Source organism: Bison bison, unplaced genomic scaffold (genome assembly GCF_000754665.1).
Source record: "Bison bison bison isolate TAMUID 2011002044 unplaced genomic scaffold, Bison_UMD1.0 scf7180017864327, whole genome shotgun sequence".
NCBI classification, from domain to species: Eukaryota; Metazoa; Chordata; class Mammalia; order Artiodactyla; family Bovidae; genus Bison; species Bison bison.
Genome location: NW_011494899.1, coordinates 3,074,923 through 3,099,313, shown reverse-complemented (window position 1 = coordinate 3,099,313; position 24,391 = coordinate 3,074,923). Strand labels below are relative to the sequence as shown.

The following is a 24,391-nucleotide window of genomic DNA, read 5'->3' as shown; positions in this document are numbered from 1 at the left end:
CCTTTCATTTCTTTTCTTTCCTTTCGTCCTTCCTCCATTCCTCCCTTTCTTCCTTTTTCCCTCTCTCTCTCTCTCCCTCTTTTTTTCAAAAGCAGACACCCCCCCCCCACCACAGTTTTGGAGACCAGAAATTTGAAATCAAGGCCCTTTTTCCTTTTTGTTAGGAAAAAAAAAAAAACTTTCCCAAAAGTTCCACAGGGCTTCTTCTTAATCTGATAGTCCAGATCACCATGTCACACGCCCCACCTAATCTACCAGGGTGTTAGAGGATATAAAATTACCATGATAGATTTAAGTTAACCAACATTCATGTCTCTAGGATTTGGAGGAGTGCAGTCATACTATTCAGTGATGGAGATAGCTCTTCATACTGTAATGTATTATATCAAATAAAAATACAAATTGATATAAGATTTTTCTGTAAAAGTCAGTTTCTCCTTTTTTTCTTGTTAAAGTGTGATAAATCTCTTATGTTGAAAAAGCAAAAATGCCATTGCTCTCAAAGCATCAACATTTGAGGACAGTGTAGTCTTTTGAAACTTGGGAGAGCTGAAACACCCATTGGTTTCCTACTGAAGTTCACTCCTTTTTCTTTTAACAGATGAGGAAAAAGAAAATAACAGAGCATCCAAGCCCCACTCCACTCCTGCTACTCTGCAATGGTAAGTTCCATTCTGAACAAGTTTTCTCTTGATGCAAAGCTCATATAACTGGTCTTCTTGCCAATAGCACAGCATATCAGTTGGAATGTCATAGTAACTTGACACCCAATAGCCCGTATGCAATCATTTTAATTTGCAGGTGTGTAAAAAGTACTCAACTTAGATATAGCCTGGAGATTTAAATTTTCACGTTTATTTTATTTGGGAGTAGACTTATTTTCCCCACATCAAAACACTGACAAGGACTGGATTCCACATGGCTGTTATTGACTTGAATAGAATCTATTATTTTAATAAATAATGTTGCAGCCAATTATAAAGGCATAGGTCTGTTCTCCCTTACCGATGACCCCTCAATAAATTAATAATTAATTGCAACTATACTACAATTGGCTTCCTTGGTGACTCAGAGAGTAAAGAATCTGCCTGCAGTGCAGGAGACACAGGTTCAATCCCTGGGTTGGGAAGATCCCCGGGAGGAGGAAATGGCAACCAACTCCAGTATTCTTGCCTGGGAAATCCCATGGACAGAGGAATTTGGTGGGCTACAGTCCATAGGGTTATGAAAGAGCTGGACATGACTGAGTGACTAACACTTCATACTATAATTATTTTTTGATTAATAACATGAATACAAATTATCTACTTGAGTGGCTCTCCCTTTACTGTTTGGAATTCCTGGACTTGATATAACAGTTAATGATGTGGTTTAAGTGTTTGCATTCATGTTTGATACATACAGGTAAATTCCCCTCTAAGAGCTTGACTTACAAATTATGTTCTGGCTTTGAACACCAAGGCTACAGGAACACCTGACACTCACCCCTCAGAGGATTTTGTCAGTTAAGGGCTATTACTGCTTCTAGCAGTGCAGTCCACAAAGGCAAAGGAAGTAAGGAATAAAGGGGAAGGAGAGAGAAAGGGATGAATCTACTGTGTGCCAGGCTACATGTTAGGCACTTTGTACAAGTGTCTCATTTCATTCTTACAATTCTGTCAAGTTGGTGTTGTTATGCCCATTTTACAGATGAGGAAAAGAAAGCTTAGGCAGTTAAATCGTTTATCCAAAAATACACACAGCCATGAAGTGGCAAAGGCAGGAACCTGGCTGGATCACTTTAACTGCAAAGTCTTTGCTTCAGAAAAAGGGAAGAGAAAAATCAGGAAAGATGGAGAGGCCAGATCAGAAAAGGAAGCAGATGGGTTTTAATGAGCAAATCATATTAGATTCTTTTGACAAATCCACCTACAGGTGAGAGGAAAACAATGTTGGGAGAAAGCATTCAGGAATGCAACTCAATCTTCTCCGACAAGAGTCTCAATAGTCAGCTTGTTTTGCTTCAAGGATAGCAAAGGTTGTTTTCAAGAGCTCCATTTCCAGTCTTTTGGCTTGTTTCCTTCAATTTGTCCCTACATTCCTTTTCTTGCTGCATTTGCTGCTTTTTTGCTTTATTTAAAACTCTACTTTACTACTCTCTTCAAATCTCTCCCTATGCCCTTCTGCCCAAATTATGGCCACACAAATTCTCACAATGCCAGTACATCGAGTGAAGGATCAACATAAAAGACTTGGGGAGTGAGAGTTTCTAGAAATGCTAGAAATCAGCAGACACTCTTGGTTTAATCATCTGAACACATTGTACATTTCAGAGTGAAGAATTTGAAAGGGACCAGAAGAAAATCACCTTGTTCACATCTGTTTTTCTGTGGTCTTCTGACATTTGCCTGGCAACAGAGAGGCTGTCGATAGTGTAATCTCTTACATCAGATTGCATGCATGTGTATTACGTTGCTTCAGTCATGTCCAACTCTTTGCAGCACTATGGACTGCAGCCTGCCAGGCTCCTCTGTCTGTGGGATTCTCCAGGCATGAATACTGTAGTGGGTTGCCATGCCCTTCTCCAGGGGATCTTCCTAACCCAGGGATCAAACCCTCATCTTTTACATATCCTTCATTAGCAGGGGGTTCTTTACCACTAGCACCACCTGGGAAGACTGCCAGGAATTAACTCCCAGCTGTGCTTTTCTGTGTGACCTTGGGCAAGGTCCTTCACCTTTCTGTGCCTCAGTCTACTCACCTGTAAAATGGGGATGGCAGTAGTATTTTCCTCATAATGTAGTCACAAAGAGTATGTACAGAGGGCTTTAACAGTGTCTGGAGAAGAGTGGGTGCTAGATAAAGCTTAGCAACTGTGGATCACTCAGCAGACATCTTCCTTCTGAGTCCCACAAGGACATCCTGAAATAGGGCTTCTCTCCTTCCTGATATACTCATAGTCAGTTCTCCCACTGCACCTAAGTCTATACAAAATATTTATTTTTCTAAATAAAAGGTCCCATATGTCATTCCAGAAGAAATTTCATCTTCCAATTCACAAAGCCAGGCAGTGGATTTGTTTTTATGAAAAAAAAAAAAAAAAATCTGTTTTCAGAGCCAAATTAGGTGTGAAAATTTGTAAAATTTAGTCTTATTATTATCAAGAGGCATCAAGTTGTTCAAACCTCAAATTTTCCTCCAATCCCCTTTATTTTTTAAGATAGAATTTCAGTCATTAACTAAGTTAAGAAATATTAGCACCTACTGTTTGCTGGCCCCTATTCTAGGCTCTGAGAATGCAGTGGTGGATAAGACAGACCAAGAATAGGGGCTGATGAAAGAAAAATTTGGATAACAATTTATAAATAAACAAGGAATATATTAGATAGAGATAAGCACAGAGTGAAGAATTAGAATTGGCTGAGATGATAGTATCTCAGAGGCCATTTTAGGTTAACTAGTGAGGGAAAGCTTCCTTGAAGTGGTGACATCTAAGTGGACATTTATGTGACAAGAAGTCCTCATGACACCACAGTAGTGTTAAAATCAGGGAAACGTTCTCAGTAGAGGGGACAGTGTGGGTCAGGCTCTCCCAGAGGCAGACCCTGAGCAGAACAATGTGTGCAGGTGGTTTATTAGGTGGGTGCCCAGTATTGATACCACAAGGGTGTAAGGAGGGTTATCGGGCTGCAAGGGGGCTACGGCAATGGCTTTGGTGATCCCACAGGGAGTTCTAAGCTGGGGTGGCCCATCAGAGATAAGCCCTTCAGAGACTAACTGAGGCGATGGATCTGGGCCTTTATTCCTGCACCTCACTCATCACAGCAGGCAGGCAGCCCCCAGGAACGGGGCTAAATTTGGGCGAGGCAGTTCCCTTCCAGTCCTGCTGAGGACGACTCCCCAGGTAAGCTTCAGCCTCAGCAGTCAATCTCTCGACAGTGGGGAAGGACGTCTCAGTCCTGAAAGGTAACCTCGGCATGCGCGGATGCACCACTGTCTGTTCACTCTCTCCAGGGTGGAGTAGGCGGAGCTTGTTCAGGGAGCTGCAGAAAGTGGTCTGTGTTATGGTAGCTTAGCCAGTACGGAAGACAGTGACACTGATGAGACGGGATAAGGAGGCAGGGAGGCTGTAAACAGCAGGGAAGAAGAAGCAAGGACATTTCTCTAAACTTAGGGACAGCTGTTGTTCAGTGGCTAAGTTGTGTCCAACTCTTTGCGATCCCATGGACTGCAGCACGCCAGGCTTTCCTGTCCTTCACCATCTCCCAGAGCTTGCTCAAACTCATGTCCATCGAGTCGGTGATGCCATCCAACCATCTTATCCTCTGTCGTCGCCTTCTCCTCCTGCCTTCAGTCTTTCCCAGCATCAGGGTCTTCTCCAATGAGTTGGCTCTTCACATCAGGTGGCCAAACTACTGGAGTTTCAGCTTCAGCATCAGTCATGCCAATGAATATTCAGGATTGATTCCTTTAGGATTGACTGGTTTGATCTCCTTGCTATTCAAGGGACTCTCAAGAGTCTTTTCCAATAACACAGTTCAAAAGCATCAATTCCTCAGCACTCAGCCTTCTTTATGGTCCAACTCTCACATCTGTACATGACTACTGGAAAAACAATAGCTTTGACTATTTGGACATTTGTCAGCAAAGTGATGTCTCTGCTTTTTAATATGCTGTCTAGGTTGCTCATAGCTTTTCTTCCAAGGAGCAAGTGTTTTTTAATTTCATGGCTGCAGTCACCATCCACAGTGACTTTGGAGCCCAAGAAACTAAAGTCTGTCACTGTTTGCATTGTTTCCCCACCTATTTGCCATGAAGTGATGGGACAGTCATGCTCAAAACCATGGTGGAGGATGTGTGACCTCTTACATCGAGTTCCACATGAGTATATTATTTTAGACTAGAGTTTCAGTATAAAACTTTGTCTCTCAGAAGGAACTGAAGACACCCTCCATTTACAAGGGAAAATGGCATAATTTATACTATGTCCCCTTTCTGCTCTGGCTGCCAAGAAGTCCAGAGCTAAATCTGGTGTTTCTATACTTTTCCACCTCTTTCCTTTGTCTAATTTTCTTCTCATTTTTCTTATTTTGTTAGGTTTTTAGAAGAGGGCAGGATGCAAATAAATTCAACAAATACTCATTTACATTTGAATTTTAAATTCTTTACACAAAATGTATTTCCTTATTGAAAAACAAAAACATTACAGATAAGGTTAAAGTCCTTTCTTCATGTAGTTCCTTCCCTTGTCCTCCAAAGCAACGCTGTTACCAGTGAGAAATATGCGTGTGTGTGGATGTTTGTGCATACATGCATACACGTGTGTGTATATATGTGTGTGTGTGTGTGTACTGTCCCTTACCTATGCATTTACATGCATATGTACTGATAGGATGGACTTTCCTGGCGGTTCAGATGATAAAGAATCTGCCTCCAATGCAGGAGATCCAGGTTCAATCCCCAGGGTCAGGAAGATCCCCTGGAGGAGAGTATGGCAACCCACTCCAGTATTTTTGCCTGGGAAATCCCATGGACAGAGGAGCCTGGTGGGCTACAGTCCATGCAGTCACAAAGAGTCTGACATGACTGAGCAACTAACACACATGTACTGATAGAAGTTTCTGAACTGTGTGTTTTATTTAGTATTTTCTCCTTTATAAAAGAATGAAGATATATAACAACAAAAATATAGTTAGTTCCACAACCTGTCACACTGTCTTGATGCACAGTTGCTTTCTTCCTCAGCTTGCTTTTCTTCCACATATCCTCAAGCTATAGCCAGATTAGTCCACAAAGAACAACCTCATTTTAATCACTGTGCAGTATTTCATGTAAGACTGAGGCAGAATTCCTTTCACCATTTCCCTCTTTATTTAAAAAAAATTATTTATTTGGCTGCATGGGGTCTTAGTTGAGGCAAGCAGTTTCTTCCCACAGATTCTTCTGTTGCAGCTCAGGCTTAATTGCCCTGGGGCATGTGGGATCTTAGTTCCCTGACCAGGGATCAAACAGACACCCACTGCACTGAAAGGCAGCCTTAACCACTGGGCCACCAGTGAAGTCCTGACATTTCCCTCTTGACATGCATTTAGCTGTGTCCAGATCTCATCTTCATCATTACATGCAGAGTCCCAAAGAACATCTTCATACGTCCCCTCACACACCTGGTGAAGTATTTCTTCTGCATGGGTATCAGGCAGTGGAAGTGCTGGATGCACAGAAAATGTTAACAGGATTGCAAAATTGCCCGCTGTAACAGCCTTACCATTTTATATACAGCCTCAGTACAAAATGCTTTAAAAAAAGAATGTTGCTCCACGACAGGGCATCTCATCCTTTGAGGTATCTTCATCCTTCATGTTGTCCCCTTTCTCTAGGGGTACTGGGCAGGCTCAGGAAGGGACCCTGGCCTCACCACCCAGGTGGTAGCTGCTGGCCAGACAGTGCCCAGCTCTCCCAGGATGCTTGGCTTGTTTCTGGGATTGGGTTAGGAGCCATCTGCTTCTTTTGCCTTCCCCAGCCTGGCTGCCAGCCCCCTCCCCATGGCCCCAGAGACCATCCCCGTTCTAAGAACAAATAATACAGCAGCCAAGCTGCCAAAAATAAGCAGAGTCACATGATCTGGAGGCAGCCCCCAGCAGAAAACAGGCAAATATTGTCAAATGCCTTCCGCCAAACACTTTCCAGCATCCTCGGTCATGAGGTTAGTCAAGCCCAACCCACTGGGGATGATGAGCCCTGCTGGAATCCTGGCCACACAATAACCTCTATTCACAAGGAGGATTTCGGCCGGGGAAGCAGCCCGTTGCACTGTCCTGGCCGGCTTGCGGCCAGCACATGTCCTCCTCCCTCTCACACATCTCTCCTGTGGCCAGTGTCACTCGGAGCTTCTCTGTGCCGTCAGAGTGGAGACACTTTCCCATCTGCAGTTTCCAGGGAAAGGAAGGCCCTTCCCCAAGGAGGGGAATGGAAGACCTGTCACTTACATGGGAGACATTTTCCTTTCTTTTGAAAAATAATAATTAGGCTTGAATGATTGCTAGGCTTTCCACATCTTAAAATCAATATGAAACAAGATAAATTTGGTGTTTCTCTTTAAAATGTCCTCAGAGGCCAGAGGTAGAAAATCAGACTGGGTACTGTTCCAATTCTTTGGCCACCTAATGCAAAGAGCTGATTCATTGGAAAAGTCCCTGATGCTGGGAAAGATTGAGGGCGGGAGGAGAAGGGGACGTCAGAGGATGAGATGGTTGGATGGCATCACCGACTCAATGGACATGTGTTTGAGCAAGCTCTGGGAGACAGTGAAGGTTAGTAAAGCCTGGTGTGCAGCAGTCCATGGGGTCACAAAGAGTCGGACACAGCTAAGCGACTGAACAACAACGAAGCACAACCTTATTTGCTTCCATCATATAAGTTAGACCACCTCCTTCCAGAGAGAGAGGCTAAACAATCGTAGCTGTGAATATAACCAGAAGTGATAGATAATGGCGGCATCTAGCCCATGTGACTTAGTCCTGCTAGAAACCTTCACCTAGAGAGGGAGAAAGATAAACAGGACAACACGAAGGGTGTAAATGTCTCAGAGAATGAGATGCTACGTTGCAGAGCCAGGTTCTTAATTCTAGAAAATATTTTATGCTGTGGGTGAAGGTATAAAATGGTAAAGCCTTTTGAGTGGGCAATTTTGCAATCCCGTGAATTAAAAACATGTTAATATATGCATCCACGCCTGGATACTGACATGGAGAGACACTTCCCCAGGTGTGCAAGGGAGCACCTATGATGTTCTCTGCAGTCCTATTCGTAATGGTGAGGTGGAGTTGAGTAGACAGGGACTAGATGGAAAGGGAAGATTGAAAGGGGTGGTTTATGGTAGAGGATGGTGCTGGAATCTTCTCTGCTGCCAGTCGGGCCACTAGCACTCTGACTGCCAACCCCTAGCCTAGGTCCCAACAGATGGGTTAGCAACAAGACCAAACTTGCGACAGTCTCCTATTACACTGCCTAGTTTCTGTTAAAAAAAAAAAAAAAGACTTGATTAATCAAAAAATGAACAGAGCGATTTTGATGCCAGACCGTGGCTAATGCCAGGCCTTTCCGGAATACCAATTCAGTAGCTTGTAGGAGAGAAACGAGATTTGGATTAGATTACTCCAGATTCCGGTCCACTTGAGTCGTTACAATGGCAGAAATAAATCCCTGATTCAGTCCATGGCTGAGCACTGACCAAACTAAACAGGTTGAGCCAACACCCGTGGTGTGCCAGGCTTACCCCAGCTGATGTCACCAACCGAGATCCTTGGATCCCATGAATACTTGTAGAGGAGGCCGAACTGTTACCCCTCTTTGAAGAGGAGGAAAACAAGGCAGAGGTTCCCAGTCTCACTCTACCCAAGTGGGGGAAATGCCTAACGCCTAAGAAGACCCTCAACCAAGGGGAGCCGGGGCCAGCCGAGGTCCTGGGAGAAATACCAGGGACCCACCTGAACTCATGTTTGTCTGAAGACAGGTTAAGTGTTAGTCATTCAGTCATGTCTGACTCTTTGCAACCCCGTGGACTGGAGCCCATTAGGCTCTTCTGTTCATGGGATTTTTCTAGGCAAGAATACTGGAATGAGTTGCCATTTCCTTCTCCAGGGGATCTTCCCAACCCAGGGATCAAACTCAGTCTCCTGCATTGCAGGCAAATTCTTTACCATCTGAGGCACCAGGGAAGCCCATGTTTGTCTACCCAACAGCAAATCTTGGATTTAATTGTTTGTTCAATAAAATAGATTTGGTGGGGTTTTTGTTTGTTTGTTTTGGGCTTTTGGGGAATCTGACTCAAGACTACCCAGAGCCCACGTGAGCCACCATTTTGAACTTATTTATCATCTGGTGATCGTCCTTCCAACTCTTTGTGACCCAGTGCAACATAGTCCATGGAATTCTCCAGGTCAGAATACTGGAGTGGGTACCCTTTCCCTTCTCCAGAGGATCTTCAAACTCAGGGATTATACTCAGGTCGCTGGCATTGCAGGCAGATTCTTTACCAGCTGAGCCACAAGGGAAGCTCCTTCCTCAGTGATCAATGCAAATGAATAGAGGAAAACAACAGAATGGGAAAGACTAGAGATCTCTTCAAGAAAATTAGAGATACCAAGGGAACATTTCATGCAAAGATGGGCACAATAAAGGACAGAAATGGTATGGACCTAACAGAAGCAGAAGATATTAATAAGAGGTGGCAAGAATACACAGAAGAACTGTACAAAAAAGATCTTCATGACCCAGATAATCACAATGGTGTGATCTAGAGCCAGACATTCTGGAATGTGAAGTCAAGTGGGCCTTAAAAAGCATCACTACGAACAAAGCTAGTGAAGGTGATGGAATTCCAGTTGAGCTATTACAAATCCTGAAAGATGATGCTGTGAAAGTGCTGCACTCAATATGCCAGCAAATTTGGAAAACTCAGCAGTGGCCATAGGACTGGAAAAGGTCAGTTTTCATTCCAATCCCAAAGAAAGGCAATGCCAAAGAATGCTCAAACTACCACACAATTGCACTCATCTCACACGCTAGTAAAGTAATACTCAAAATTCTCCAAGCCAGGCTTCAGCAATACGTGAACCGTAAACTTCCAGATGTTCAAGCTGGTTTTAGAAAAGGCAGAGGGACCAGAGATCAAATTGCTAACATACACTGGATCATCGAAAAAGCAAGAGAGTTCCAGAAAAACATCTATTTCTGCTTTATGGACTATGCCAAAGCCTTTGACTGTGTGGATCACAATAAACTAAAATTCTGAAAAAGATGAGAATACCAGACCACCTGACCTGCCTCATGAGAAACCTGTATGCAGGTCAGGAAGCAAAAGTTAGAACTGGACGTGGAACAGCAGACTGGTTCCAAATAGGGAAAAGGAGTACATCAAGGCTGTATATCATCACCCTGCTTATTTAACTTCTATGCAGAGTACATCATGAGAAATGCTGGGCTGGAAGAAGCACAAGCTGGAATCAAGATGGCTGGGAGAAATATCAATAACCTCAGATATGCAGATGACACCACCCTTATGGCAGAAAGTGAAAAAGAACTAAAGAGCCTCTTGATGAAAGTGAAAGATGAGAGTGAAAAAGTTGGCTTAAAGCTCAACATTCATAAAACTAAGATCATGGCATCCGGTCCCATCACTTCAAATAGATGGGGAAATAGATGGGGAAACAGTAGAAACAGTGACTGACTATTTTTGAGGGCTCCAAAATCATCACAGGTGGTGACTGCAGCCATAAAATTAAAAGACGCTTACTCCTTGGAAGGAAAGTTATGACCAACCTAGACAGCAAATTAAAAAGTAGAGACGTTACTTTGTCAACAAAGGTCCGTCTAGTCAAGGCTATGGTTTTTCCAGTAGTCATGTATGGATGTGAGAGTTGGACTATAAAGAAAGCTGAGCCCTGAAGAATTGATGCTTTTGAACTGTGGTGTTGGAGAAGACTCTTGAGAATCCCTTGGACTCCTCCCTTGGAGGAGATCCAACCAGTCCATCCTAAAGGAGATCAGTCCTGGGTGTTCATTGGAAGGACTGATGTTGAAGCTGAAACTCCAGTACTTTGGCCACCTGATGCGAAAAGCTGACTCATTTGAAAAGACCCTGATGCTGGGAAAGATTGAGGGCAGGAGGAGAAGGGGACGACAGAGGGTGAGATGGTTGTATGACATCACCGACTCAGTGGACATGAGTTTGAGTAAGCTCGTTGGTAATGGACAGGGAAGCCTGGTGTGCTGCAGTCTTCAGGGTCACAAACACTAGGACACTAGTGAGCAACTGAACTGAACTGATTGTCCTTCCTGGGTTCCCATCTACCTTCTGAGAAACTGTCAGCTTCCTAAAAGCAGAGGACGGGTTTGTGTCTCCTTGTTGACTGCTGTATTCTCCAGTGCCTGGCACATAGTAGATGCTCAATAGATAAACACTGACTCACTGAGCAGATGGATATCAGTCCCTAGCACAGAGTGAGAGCTTTATAAGGGTCACCCCTGAGTTCATACTCCAAGGCAGGCTTTTTCCCCAGCCTTGTGATTTGGGGCAAGTCACTTTAGCCTTCCATCTCTTCCTTTACATCCTGGGGATAATGTTACCCATCTTGAGGGAATAGCAACAGCAAGCATGAGCATCTCTGGTACAGAGTAGGCCCTTGAAAATATATATAAATCAAATCTGTTAATGTAAACAGGTTTCCCCTTGACCACCCAGGTGTTGAAGTTTTTGTAAAACGTTTTTTGAGGAACTTTCCCTGGCTGTGAGGCATGTGGGATCTTAGGCCCCTGACCAGGAATCAAACCTGCATTTGCAGGGGGTGTGGGTTTGATCCTTGGTCAGGGACCTACGATCCCACATGCCTCAGAGCCAAAAAAATAAACATAAAACAGAAACAATGTTGTAACAAACCCATTAAAGACTTTAAAATTAGTCCACGTTAAAAAATTTTTTTTAAGTTTTTTGTTTTTTGGATCTGTGCAAAAGCTTGCTTTTCTTCCCCCCATCCCCACTCCCTTCCTCTTCCTTCTATCTGCTGTGTTACTGACCATGTTCAGGGCACAGTGCTAGGAACTACACTGACTAAATAGAAATGTGCTTTGGTCCCAGTCTTCAAAGAAATTTCAGTCTAAGATGTGAAGCATTACCTGAATATTCCACAATAACACAGTTACCCTCCATACTGATAGTTACCCTCCATTGAGTGATTGGCATATACCAGCTGGAGGGCTGAAGGTTGTGCATGGATTCTTGTTTTACCCTCACAGCAGCCTTGGGAGATGAGTATTGGATACCATTCCCTTCATTTTCACAGATGAAGGAAGTGAGAGTCTGAGAGTTCAGGTAACATACCTGAGACAGTAGTGCTTGTCAGTGATGGAGGAGGATTCCAAGCTCAGTGATCCCTGATGTAACACTGCTTTCTCTCAGTGAAGCTGTTAGAGCCATGAAAAGATGGGAAGAGCTCTGGAAATCCCTAGGAGGCAGTGAGAGCTTTGGGAGCAGAGGACACATCTCAAGTAAGATGCTTTCTACAGATATAACTCAGCACTCTACTTATTATCAAATGAATGAATATGTGAATTTGTCAAGGAAGAAATTAGTGTTTAGCAGATGGGGCTGTGTGGGAATTAAACATGGCTTCATGGAAGAGAAATTTCAGCTGAGCATTGAAGAGTGAGGCTCAAAAGAGGGAGTCCCCTCCGGTAGTGGGAAGGCCAGGGAACGGGTATAGTAGGGTGGAATGTGGCAGGTGTGTTTGAGGAGTGGCAGACAGTCCAGGGGTCTGGAGAGAAGTGTCTATATAGGGGAGTGAGGCCAGAGAAGCTGGAGATGCAGAAGTAGTTAGGGTCAGAAAGAAGGAGCTGTGGGTGTCAAGGCAAGGAGTTTGGACTTGTATGAGAGATAGAGAGGAGCCACTGAAGGGATTAGACTATTGTCTGGCTCTGAGTGCTTAACTAGTTTATTTTTCCCACATATTTTACAGTCTCAGATCTCTCTGATAACCTCAGTAATAAATTATGATGTTTAGCAATTTAAAAATAAAAGAATCCTGGCATCTTTTTATTGTTCAGTTATTGTGTCCAACTCTTTGTCACCCCATTTACTGCAGGACACCAGGCTTCCCTGTCCTCTGCTATCTCCCAGAGTTTGCTTAAACTCGTGTCCAATGAGGGGGTGATGCCATCTAACCATGTCATCCTCTGTCATCCTGTTGTCTTTACTTTTGGTAAAATAGAAGAAAAAAGTTTCTGTCCCAGACACGTCTACAAGGACTTGAGAAGCGGAGGCTGGACTGAATGCCCATGTGCATATACAAGAAAAATAGGTTTAAAATGAGAGCAGAGGGAGAAATTATGCTACAAGCTGAGACATCTGCTCTTCATTGTAAAGCACTAATATGAAGCTTCCAGCATGTGCCCCCAGATGCTGTGTGCTGAAACTTAGTGAGGAGGCCTTTTGACAATGTATACTGCAGATAATGATTTGTGTTGGCGAGTGGATTGAGGTCATTATCCCTCCATAATAGGATAGGCTCAATTCAAATATGATCAAGTTGTTAAATAGAAGATCAGAAAATGGAAGAAGTAGAATGTTTTTGTGATCATTAAAGAAAAAAAAAAATCCAGGTATAATGGAGTATTGTTCACCATGCCAGACTAATGATGTTCTGTAGAAGTGGGGAGGAAAAGGGGAAATTTCATCAGATATGAAGAGATATAATTAACTGCCTTTCTTTCTGCCATGCCTTGGGCAGGGAAGCTGGCATTCCAATTAGCAACTTCGGTACACGCACGGACCTTCTGCAGTTTGCGAGGAGGTTTGGGGAACGGTGTCATGATGCTATTCCTGTAGAAACTCATCAAGCATCAAAGTCGCCCTTAACGCCAATTACATCTCTTTGCTCCTAGAGCTTATTAAAATGCTTCATGGTCATAAGCCACCTAGATACCTTGAGGCGAAGAAGCTCCAGTAAGAGAAATGAAACGTGGATAAGAATGTGGTTATTTTAGAAGGCTGTGGCCTTTGGCAGGTGGCTGCTTCGTTAGCTTAGCCTGTGTGAACCATGACTGACACCCATATGATTCAAACTGCTTGTCGTAGCTATGGTTTCAGTTAATGACGTGTATTTTAAACTTGATCTCATATTTAATCCTGATTCCATGAGTGACCAGATTTAGTGAGCAAACAAGCCACATAAACAACAAATAGAAACTGAGGCACAGGGGCTTAGGTCTTCCCTGGTGGCTCAGAGGTAAAGAATCCCCTTGCAATGCAGGAGACGCAGGAAACAAGGGTTTGATCCCTGGGTTGGGAAGATCCCCTGGAAAAGGGAATGGCAGTCCACTCCAGTATTCTTGCCTGGAGAATCCCATAGACGGAGAAACCTGGTACAGTCCATAGGATCGCAGAGTCGGACACGACTGAAGCGACTTAGCACAGGGGGTTAAGTAAAGTAACCAGTGAGTGGGGGAGCAGAAATTTACCTGGGAGCCTATGCCCTTGAGCACCACATTTGGAAGCATTATCCTTCTCACCACCCCCACCCCCACCCCCATAACTTGCCTTGTTGTCATTTATTAATCATGGGGATGGAGCCCCCTTCCACCCATTCAGCCCAGTTAAACTTGAGGGCTTCCCAGGGTGCTCCCACTCTTCTCACATCTGGCATGAGACCCACACCCTATGTGCCCCTTCAGCCACTCCTTCAGTCCACACTCCATCATTTCCTGCCCCAAGTATTAAAGTCACTCCAACCTGATCTCGTTTGTTCATTCATTCATTTGACAGGTACTAGTGTCAGCCACTATGTGCCAGGCTTCATTAGTCCCCCTTGTCCAACAGGTACTAGGTGAGTTTTCCAGAGAATAAATTCCATCATGGCACTCCCATGCTTTGAAAAGTTAAGCTTCCTGTAGTTTTAAAGATCATATGCTTTTTGTAAGATGAATTCCAAATGGTTTGAAGTGCATGTTTGTTGAATGTGTCTATGGATTTTTCTCGCCAAAATTAATTTTAGGAAATCATTAGCAAAGATAAGCAAAAAGTGGTATTTCCCTGCTCTGGGTCTCTGGTTATGCACTGGTTATGGGCAAGGTTCCAACTGCCCAGGTTGTTCTTGTATATGCATTAGACTGGAAAATGTCCCACAACACAGTGGCCAAAAGAGTTGAAGTAAAGTTTTCTAAGGAAATCCCTTAATGGAAATCTCAATAGTCTAAGATGAAAATTATGAGACCTGATTGGGTTGTTGTCTTTTTTTGTTTTTAACATTCTTTTATACTCAATCTATTGCTGGCAAATACAACATACTAAATTTTCAGTTAATGCTAGTTACTGTTGTTGATTACATTTTAAATTTAAGTATAGTTGATTTACAATATTGTGTTAATTTCTGGTATACAGCAAAGTAATTCAGTTAAACATATATATTTGTTTTCATATTCTTTTTTATTATTGTTGATTATAGGATATTGAATACAGTTCCCTGTAGTATACAGTAAGACCTTGTTGTTTATCTGTTTTATATATAATAGTTGGTATCTGCTAATCCCAAACTCCTAATGTATCCCTCCCCCACCCCATTTCCCCTAGGTAACCATAAAATTGTTTTCTATGCCTGTGAGTCTGTTTCTGCTTTGTGAATAAGTTCATCCGTATCGTATTTTAGATTCCACATAAGTGATATGGTATTAGTCTTTTTCTGACTTACTTTACTTAGTATAATATGATCATCTCTAGGTCCATCCATGTTGCTGCAAATGGCATTATGTCATTCTTTTTTATGGCTGAGTAGTATTCCATTGTATTTGATAACATTATTATTATTCCTACAGCATCCTAGAAACACCTGGGTATTCCTGGCTCTGAATATTTTTTTTTTCCAGTTCTCTCAGTACCACTCCATTGCCTTCTGAAAATAACACTATCATAGTAACTTATTTTTTTAAATATTTATTTTATTTTTGGCTGTGCTGGGTCTTTGTTGCCACTCATGGGCTTTCTTTAGTTGTGGCAAGTGAGGGATATTCTGTAGTTGCAGTGTGAGGGCTTATCATTTCAGTGGCTTCTCATGTTGCAGAGCACGGGCTCTAGGGCATGTGGGCTTCAATAGTGGCCGCCCATGGGCTCAGTGGTTGCAGTTCAAGGGCTCCAGAGAATAGGCTCATTAGTTGTGGTGCACATTTGCCCTGTGGCAAGTGGATTTTCCTGGACCTGGGATCAAACTGGTATCCTTTGCATTGCAAGGTGGATGCTTAACCACAGGACTATGAGGGAAGCCCTGACACTTGAGGTTTTATTTTCTCTATTTCATGCCCAGCTGTTGGAGGTCCATGCTTGGAGCAGGTACTTAAGCAAGTCACCAAGGATGCAGGCTTCCTCTTGCTTCTTGCACCTCAGTCTTTGTCCTGTGGCTTTTTATCCTCAAAGTGGCTGGTCTACATCCGGGTACTGCTTTTGGCTGTGGGCATCTGTGAGCAACCACTGAGGGTTCACCAGCACAGCTCCACAGTAGAGCTGGTCGCCTCTTACTGACAGCATACCCCGCCCACGGCTGGCTGTGCTCTTGCACTTGATCCAATTCACCCTGACAGCTCAGTTGGTAAAGAATCCGCCTGCAATGCAGGAGACCCCGGTTCGATTCCTGGGTTGGGAAGGTCCCCTGGAGAAGGGAAAGGCTACTCATTCCAGTATTCTGGCCTGGAGAATTCCACGGACTGTATAGTCCATGGGGTTGCAAAGAGTTGGACACAACTGAGCTACTTTCACTTCACCATGCAGCTGCTACTGGTATCATCTGCCCTGGTATACTTCCTTGCCCAAAGTCCAAGGTCCTGAGTACTCCCAGAGGGCCTGATGGCAGAGGGATTTTCTCTTGAAGCAAAACCATTCTCATAGTAACTCTTCAACTCTGGAGGTTGCTAACTCTTATGTCAAGCCATATTCTCCTGTGTGGCATTCAAGAATTCTCCGTGCTCCCACAGTTCTCTCGTTGTAGATACTGCTTTACACACCCCATTCTCCACTCAGACCAGTGTCTCCATCATCCAAAGCTTGTGCCACATTGGTCTCTTATCCTTGCTGTTCTCCTTGCCTGGAATCCCCTCCATCTACCATGGCAGAATACCACAGTGGCTCAGAGTGTGAAAAACTCTCCCAGTTACTAGCTGCATGACCATAGGCAAATGAATTTCATCCTCTGAGCCTCAGTTTCCTCATCTAAAACATGGGCAGAGCACTTCCATTATATGGTTATTGAGAGATAATCCATACCCAGTGCCTGGCACCTAATAAGAGCTCAACAGATGATACTGTTTTTGTTGTTGTTACAAAGATGGAACCACAGTCATCTGTTCCCATCTTCACGGTAATTTCTCTGTTTTCCCACCTTCCTCTGTACCTGTGGTTGGGAATTTGTTGTGCTTCAATATTCTTATTTCTGTGTGTTATTCTCCCTCAAATAAACGGCAAAGTAAACTAGGGCATAGATTGTGTCTTATGTCAACACAGGAGCCTACAGGAGGCAGACAGGGAACAGAAAATAGATTGAGTGTAAGAAAAATAGTGAGGAGGGAGGACTCTGGCCAACCCCAGGGTGCATGTAACTCTGGCCAATTGTTGTCATGCGGGAATATGGGCCGAAAGCTGCCAGATCTCAGCCTTTTCAAAAGAAGCCAGAAATCCAGCTTCTTATGTGAAATGTCCTGAATTTTAAAAGTTGGGCCAACACTGTTCAGGCCAAACAAAGAATGTTTGTGAGACCCCACTTTGTGAAAGCTGCATTTTTCAGATGATCCCCACGAGTTTGTGCATAAGCTGGTTGTTTGGACCTTTGAACTTCACTTTTCTAGGGAGACGATACTGTGAATGGCATTTAGGGGTCCATTAAAAGGCTGACCCCCATTCACACCAGCCCCAAGGCTCAGGATAGAGCCTAATCTAATCTCTAAGTAAAACCTAATCTCTAAGTGAAACCATTTTTCCACAGGGTAACACCCTTTGAGTTCTGATTCATGATGCTGGGGACACACAGAATGTAAGCCGTTTCAGGACAGGGCCTTTGTTTTGGTCACCACTGATTCCTTAAAGTCTAGAACACTGCCTGGCACTCAAATATATTTGTTGAGTTGAAGATGACCTGTATCTTTATCTGTCTACGCTATGTGCTGTGTTAAGTCACTTCAGTCATGTCCGACTCTTGGTGATCCATGGACTCTAGCCCAGCAGGCTCCTCTGTCCATGGGGATTCTCCAGGCGTGGATACTGGAGTGGTTAGCCATGCCCTCCTCCAGGGGATTTTCCCAACCCAGGGATCAAGCCCACATCTCTTACGTCTTCACATTGGCAGGCGGGTTCTTTATCAGTAGAGCCATCTCAGAAGCCCCTTTATCCACTGTCCACCATTCATCAGCTCTCCAAGCACAAACAAGGACGATTCTGTGTACCACGGCATCCCCAGCACCTGGTGGGTGATAAGCGATCAATAAATACTTGCTGAAGGAATGTATGACTGAAACAATCTATCCAGCAAACATTTACTGAGCACCTGCTGTGTACCCAGAAGTCTGCTGGACTTTAAAAACGCAGAAGTGAATCAGACACCACCCTAGCCTCAAGGAATTAGGTTGCCTAGAAGGGATTGCATCAACTATTTCCTGGAACACTTCTAAAAACTGTCAGGCGTTACTCAGCGTTCCCCTTCCCGGAAGAAGGGGGAGTGGGTGAGATGACCTGGGACCGGTCGGTCAGCACAGGCGTCTTCACTCTTCTGAGCGTCCCTTGGGTTGTTTGGCTGTCTGCGTCATCCGCGCACTTGGAATATGAAATGATTGAGCTGACTTTCTCTCAGGCACATGTTGCAATGAGCCAAAGGACCACTGCCCTTTCAAGTGGGCACCTTGGGAGGCCGTGTCCTCATTCCTCTTCAGTTACGACAGCGCTGAACCACTTCTTTGGCAAGTGCCCTCGGAGAAAGTTAGAAGCCACTCGAGGACATTTGTTTCATTGCTTTAGCATCATGCCTTATTTCTGACCCCCTAGAAAAAATCACTGGGAGAAAAGGGTATTCCAGTTACTTAAGCCCTTAAGCTTGGTTCCAAATGACTTGGGATTATTTCCTAAAATTCAATTCACCATCAAAGGAGAAATATTTTCTGTTGGTGAGTTTATTGAACAGTGTGTGCCTCATGGTCTGGTGGCAGCAGGGCTCAAAGAGAAGTCCCCAAACTGTCATATGCCCCAGCAGTTTTGTTGAAAAAGAGGTTTAACCTTCCAATGTGTCCATGACAAAGGAGGCTGTTTCTTTTGGATGTTTACATTCTTCTTTTTTTATTTCAATAGTGAAAACTTTTATATTTAGACTTAGCCAACTGGACTCAGTTTAGATGATCCCAATTTTGTTTTCAATATCCAAAGTATCATAGTCAGGAGCTGGTCAAATGTATGCCTTTTCCTCTCCATCAGGTCTGATCAAGGTGTGACCTCAGCCACATAAATGTCATAGAGCTTCTTCATAGGCTGTTGTTTTTTTTTTTCTAACTTTTTATTTTGTACTGAAAAGTCAAAGTGTTAGTCACTCATCGGTATCTGACTCTCTGCAACCCCATGGACTGTAGCCCTTCAGGCTCCTCTGTCCATGGAATTCTCCAGGCAAAGAAAAAATACTAGAGTGGGTTCCCATTCCCTTCTCCAGGGTATCTTTCTGACCCAGGGATTGAACCTGGGTGTCCCGCATTGCAGGCAGATTCTTCACCTTCTAAGCCACCAGGGAAATTAACAAACAATGTTGTGATAGTTTCCGGTGAAAGTGAAGGGACTCAGCCACACATATACTTTGTATCCATTCTCCTCCCAAAGAAAGGCAATGCCAACGAATGTTCAAACTACCACACAATTGCACTCATCTCACACGCTAGCAAAATAATGCTCAAAATTCTCCAAGTGAGGCTTCAACAGTACATGAACCAAGAACATCCAGATGTTCAAGTTGGATTTAGAAAAGGCAGAGGAACCAGAGATCAAATTGCCAACATCTGTTGGATCATAGAAAAAGCAAGAGAGTTTCAGAAAAACATCTATTTCTGCTTTATTGACTACACCAAAGCCTTTGACTGTGTGGATCACAACAAACTGTGGAAAATTCTTTAAGAGATGGGAATACCAGACCACCTTACCTACCTGCCTCCTGAGAAATCTGTATGCAAGGCAAGAAGCAAGTCAAGAAGGAACAGTTAGAACCAGGCATGGGACAACAGACTGGTTCCAAATTGGAAAAAGGAGTACATCAAGGCTGTATATTGTCACGTTGCTTATTTAACTTATATGCAGAGTACATCATGTGAAATGCCAGGCTGGATGAAGCACAAGCTGGAGCCAAGATTTCAGGGAGAAATATCTATAACCTCAGATACGCAGATGACACCATCCTTATGGCAGAAAGCAAAGAGGGACTAAATAGCCTCTTGATGGAAGTGATAGAGGAGAGTGAAAAAGCTGGCTAAAAATTCAACATTCAAAAAACAAAGATCATGGTATCCAGTCCCATCATTTCATGGCAAATAGATGGGAAACAATGGAAACAGTGAGAGACTTTATTTTCTTAGGTTCCAAAATCACTGCAGATGGTGATTGCAGCCATGAAATTAAAAGACGCTTGCTCCTTGGAAGAAAAGCTATGACCAACCTAGACAGCATATTAAAATCAGAGACATTATTTTGCCAACAAAGGTCCATATAGTCAAAGCTACAAAGCTATGGTTTTTTCAGTAGTCATGTATGGATGTGAGATTTGGACCATAAAGAAAGCTGAGTGCTGAAGAATTGATGCTTTTGAACTGTGGTGTTGGAGAAGACTCTTGAGAGTCCCTTGGACTCCTCCCTTGGAGGAGATCCAACCAGTCCATCCTAAAGGAAATCAGTCCTGAATATTCATTGGAAGGAGTGATGCTGAAGCTGAAACTCCAATCCTTTGGCCACCTGATGTGAAGAACAGACTCATTGGAAAAGACCTTGATGCTGGGCAAGATTGAAGGCAGAGAAGAAGGGAGTGACAGAGGATGAGATGGTTGGATGGCATCACCGACTCAATGGACATGAGTTTAAGCAAGCTCTAGGAATTGGCGATGGACAGGGAAACCTGGCATCCTGCAGTCCATGGGATTGCAGAGTTGGACATGATTTAGGACTGAACTGAACTCCAAACTCCCCTCCCATCCAGGCTGCCACATAACACTGAGAAAAGTTTCCTGTGCTAGGTCCTTGTTTATCCATTTTAAATATAGCAGGGTGTACATATCCATCCCCAGATCCCTAACTATCCCTATCCCTCATCCTTCCCGCCGGCAACCATAAACTTGTTGCTGAAGCCTTCACAGCCTGTTTAATTTGGTGCTGGTTGCTCCTGACATTCACAGTGAACACCAACGTGCTGTTGTCTTCTGTTTTCTTCATGGCTGACTTAATGAGGGGGAACTTGGTGATTGGATGTCTGAGTTTTGGTGTTTGGGTTAAAGAGGGGAAAAAAAACTGTCTAGTTTACTCTTATGTCCCCAGTATCTAGCACAAATTCTGAACATCTGAGTATTCAAAAATGTTTTATGGAGAGGGAGAGTGGATGATAATGAAGTCCAACACCTACTAAGTGCTCACCACATGCCAAGCCCCATGCTGGTTTGTGTCACACATTACATCTGATCAACAATCAGAGGCAACAGTCTGGCAGTTACAGTTGATACCTCCAGAAAGAAACTGAGGGCTGAGGTTAAATAACTTGCCCAAGGTCACCAAGCCAGCAAGTGCCAAAGCTGGAATTTGAACCGAAGTGGAAATTCTCTGGGCTTCCCTTGGTGGCTCAGACAGTAAAGAATCTGCCCACAGTGTGGTACCCTGAACCCCTAGCCTATAGTTATTAAGAAGGTAATGGCTCTGGAATCATATGATATAATCTCAGTACAGCAGGGAAGGTGAGCCGAAAGAAAACAAGCAGTTTAGCCCCCTGCCGTGGTCATAAAACCTCTCTCAGTGAGCAGGTCAGAGCCCCTCGAGCTTCCCAGCCTGTCATGGGGTGTTTGTTTTCCCTGGCTGTCTCACTTTGTTGCTCTCATTAGCCAAGAAGCTCCAAGATTTTGACACCTATTAGAGACGGCTACACAGTGGGTAGCTTGGGTAAAGGGGGGCACCTGCAATATTCTGTATCATTGCTTGGAGTTGTGGGGAACCTGATTCACCCAGAATGCAGTCAGGTCAATGACCCCAAAGAGGAAAGGGATTAAGAATTTGCATTGGAAAAGTGACCTGAGGTAGTACCCAAAGGGGCCAGGAGTCTGATCCTGCCAACTCCGTGCCCGACCTTAGGCATATTGCTTTGTCTTCCTGGGTCTCAGTTTTCCCATCTGTAGTAGAAGAGTTATTTCTAAGGCCTGCCCAGCTCTGGAGAAGGACTAGAAAGAACAGGTCCTTCTTGCTTGGGTTCTCTCATCACGCTTTTATTTCCCCAGGCTGGAGGAGAACTACGAGATTGCAGAAGGAGTGTGCATCCCCCGCAGCGCCCTCTACATGCATTACCTGGATTTTTGTGAGAAGAATGACACCCAGCCTGTTAATGCTGCCAGCTTTGGGAAGGTGAGTCCAACCTCACCTAGCTTATTCCTTTTCTTCCCCTTCTCAGTAATGGATGTGTAGTTCTTAACCATGTTTTAAATAATTCAAGTTTTTTTTAGGTTACCAAAGTAAATACTTTGGTTACTTTGCCATTAAAATGTCAAACAATTGTTAACAAAGTAGTACCAAACCTAATGCCAAAACAGAGTAATACCAAAGATCAAAAACTTCAAACAATTCAGACATGTTGTAAAATAAAAGTGAACATCTACCTTGAATTTCCTCAGTACTCAATTTGCAAACAGTAACTTCTTTTCTCTGAGAGGTAGTTCTTGAACTGGAAAGTATGTTATGCGGATGTCAGTGGGACAGACTTGGGTTAGCAACGTGAGAGACTTGGAGAAACTGTGAAGAGGGCTTGCATCATCAGCGTGGAAGTCCGGGAGTCCTCAGCTGGAGGCAGTACAATCTGTCCTAGCACTGCAGACCTGACTGTTCTCTATCCACTTTTGATGAAAATACATTCCACACGTTTTCTGTAGTTATCTCTACAGAAAGTCCTTACCACTGAACATTCATATTCAGCAGCGCAAGGCAGGCAGCTGGAACTTTAAGATTGACTTCATTGTACAGCAGAAACTAGCACAACATTGTAAAGCAATTGTATTCCAATGGAAAAAAAAAAGATACATCATGTGTTTATTTGATAGATAAAAACCTAGATATTTTAAATCCTGAAAGCACTCAATTTGAGTCAATATGTCTAAACTCTTTCTCCTTTTATTAGCTTCTTTTTTTTACCACGTATAATTTTTTTTTTTCCTGCATCTGCCAACAAAAAAAAACAGGCAGTCTTGTCCAGCACCATTATTCCTTACCAGTGTTCTGAGTGGGAGTGTAGTGGACTGAAACAACAGGAAGATGTTTAAGTTTCAGAAATTTCCTTATCAGATCCCCAACAGATATATCATGAGCAAGAAAAAAACAGCAGAGCATGTTAGGCCTGAAGCAACCACACCAGAGAGTTTGAAACCAAGTGGCTGAGAACTGGCTTCACTCAAAAAATGTGAAGATGCTCGGTGGTGATTTAGGGAGGGAAAAATGTTTGTGTGATGGGTTAATGCTGGTTCTCCAAAGTGAAAAGAACTTAAAAAAAAAAGTCAAACAACTTTTGCCGGTTCATTTATTCATTTGGGCAGTATTGACTGAGACACGCTGTGTGGGAAGCATTATGGCAGGCAGTGGGACTTAAAGGGAACCTGGTCTGGGCCCCCCTGTGGAAAGGCTCACAGACTAGGGAGGGGGACTGTGAGCCCTCAGCAGTGGGAGAAGGAAGAATCCAGATGGAGAGCATTCCTGTTCTGTGGTCCTGCAACATTCTCTCGTATTCACATGCACCCTGAGTGACTGTGATGGAGAGTCCAGATAAAGCCTCTCAGGTAGGAAGACGGGTTGGGTGAACCAAATGACCAAGAATCCCAGCTCTCCTGGACTTATCACATAACTTTTCTGAGCCTCAATCCTGTCAGCTCTGAAAAGGGAATTAACTCCTGCATTCTTCCCAGGGATGTTGCAAGATACACAGGAGAGAACGGCGGTGGCTGATACAGCCTACCATGCTATCAGTCATCTGGTTGCTCAGATACTTAGTAACACCTACCATGTGCATTACAACTGTTGTTCTTATGAATTCTCCATGAGATGCTTGTGCACAGATACAAATAGCCATTGGTTAGCTTAGGCTTTGAAACAAAAACAAACCCAAAAAATTCACCATTTCTAGAAACTCCAATTTGCCTGTGTAAGGACCTTCTATTCCTTTTTCTCTCAAATCTGTTGTCAGCTCAGGGTTTCCTTGATCTTGTGATCTAGGTAAAATCAATTTATCTCTGACCCCTTCCTCCTAGCACCTCCTAGACCCCCTCCACCTAGCATTCCAAGTCTTAAATCTGCCCCCAGGATTTCAACAAGTCCTAGGGTGTTTGCATCCTTCAGTTAAGTTCAGTTCAGTCACTCAGTTGTGTCTGACTCTTTACGACCCCATGGACTCCAGCACACCAGGCCTCCCTGTCCATCACCAACTCCCAAGTTTACTCAAACTCATCTCCATTGAGTTGGTAATGCCATCCAACCATCTCATCCTCTGTTGTCCCCTTCTCCTCCTGCCCTCAGTCTTTCTCAGCATCAGGGTCTTTTTCAAATAAGTTCAGTTCTTCCCATCAGGTGGTCAAAGTATTGGAGTTTCAGCTTCAGCATCAGTCCTTCCAAAGAATATTCAGGACTGAT

At 43.7% G+C, this 24,391-nt stretch overlaps 1 protein-coding gene across 2 annotated transcripts in view; it reads left to right on the top strand.

The window, feature by feature from the left end:
- RFX4 (regulatory factor X, 4 (influences HLA class II expression)) overlaps nt 1-24,391 on the top strand; it is a 174,532-nt gene that overhangs the window by 47,638 nt on the left and 102,503 nt on the right. For both annotated transcript variants that reach the window (XM_010853383.1, XM_010853382.1), the window contains exons 3-4: nt 602-662; nt 22,003-22,126. In XM_010853383.1, the coding sequence (XP_010851685.1) occupies nt 602-662; nt 22,003-22,126 (185 nt within the window). The remainder of the gene's footprint in view (nt 1-601; nt 663-22,002; nt 22,127-24,391) is intronic.